The following is a 1,386-nucleotide window of genomic DNA, read 5'->3' as shown; positions in this document are numbered from 1 at the left end:
TTTTAATCGACACTAAATCATTTTCTCACCTAAATAATGATATTTAGACTGTTATTTTTTTACAATTTTATTTTACCACCTCGTCTAATCTACTATCACTGTATACATCTTATCATCATTATTAGAAATAAATACTTTTATTTTTTCATGTTTAGATTTTTACACATTTTACCCCAAACCTTGTTTCTGAGATTCTGGAATTACTAATGACTTTTGACACTAAAAAACTATAAATTGGGAGATAAAATTACAATATTTATCCACATCAAGTCCTACAACCAACAACCATCTATCAAACCAAGTAAGTACAAAAATATTTTACATTCTAAGTTCCACTTGAACCAGTTGCAAAATTCAGTGACAAGACTACCTAAAGCTTGGCTTACCACAAAAGCTGAATATTGGATCCAAGGATTAAGAATCCCTGCTTTGGACAGTCTCTTCCTAGCCATGGGCAAGAGAAATCTGAAAGTTTCTTGAATATTACAATTTCTTTCGAAGTGAGTCTGACTTGTTTGAAGTCTTGATTGTCTGCAACAGATACTGGCAACTTTGAAACTTAACGCTACTGTTATATTTCTGGAATTTCTTTCGAAGTGAGTCTGACTTGTTTGAAGTCTTGATTGTCTGCAACAGATACTGGCAACTTTGAAACTTAACGCTACTGTTATATTTCCTTTCAGAATGAAGTGTGTAGCTATTTTTGCCGTTGCTATGGTTATGGTGATGACACCTGAATCCGAGGCTTTGTTGAATCTGTTGAATGGAGGTGGAGGTAATGGCGGTCTGCTCGGTGGTGTTTTGGGAAATAACGGTTTACTGGGAGGTATCTTAGGATCAAACGGTTTACTCGGAGGTCTGTTGGGACAAAATGGTTTAGTTGGAGGTCTATTGGGATCAAATGGTTTAATCGGCGGTGTTTTGGGAGGAAACAAAGACTCAGTTGAAGCTAGTGCCAATGTCCTGGCTAAGCTGAACGCCATCATTAGCGACGGAGTTGCCACCAAAGCTGAATTGGGAGCTGCCTTGGGTATAAGTGGAGCAGGATTAGATGGTCTTATTGCTGATATTGATATCAATGGTGAGTAAATAACTATATTAATTGTTTAGCATGTGTATTGTTACTAGCTCAAAATACACGAATAAATCCAAATACATTAATTGTTCACTGGGTAACGGCATTTCTATTGTTAATAGGTCAACTTTAAATATGCACGTACATATATATAATTATAACGTTCTCCACGGAAGATGCGCATTCCGTCAAATAAAGTGTACAACCCCATTTGTTTCTCTACAATCAATTGAAAGCCAATTCCTTGAACTCGCAAAGCTAGAGATTATAAAGAAATAGCCGATGTTATTTTTCGTCCCTACATCATTAAT

At 35.9% G+C, this 1,386-nt stretch overlaps 1 protein-coding gene across 1 annotated transcript; it reads left to right on the top strand.

The window, feature by feature from the left end:
- Nucleotides 1–684: 684 nt before the first annotated feature.
- Nucleotides 685–1,208, top strand: LOTGIDRAFT_176992 (hypothetical protein; the record flags this gene model as incomplete). Its single annotated transcript, XM_009046401.1, has 2 exons — nt 685–1,081; nt 1,111–1,208. The coding sequence occupies 2 exons, from the start codon at nt 685–687 to the stop codon at nt 1,206–1,208; spliced, it is 495 nt and encodes a 164-aa protein (XP_009044649.1).
- Nucleotides 1,209–1,386: the final 178 nt, after the last annotated feature.

The sequence above is a fragment of the Lottia gigantea genome (genome assembly GCF_000327385.1).
Source record: "Lottia gigantea unplaced genomic scaffold LOTGIsca_10047, whole genome shotgun sequence".
Taxonomy (NCBI): Eukaryota; Metazoa; Mollusca; class Gastropoda; family Lottiidae; genus Lottia; species Lottia gigantea.
Note: the sequence above shows the minus strand (reverse complement) of the source record. Positions and strands in the feature narration are given on the sequence as shown.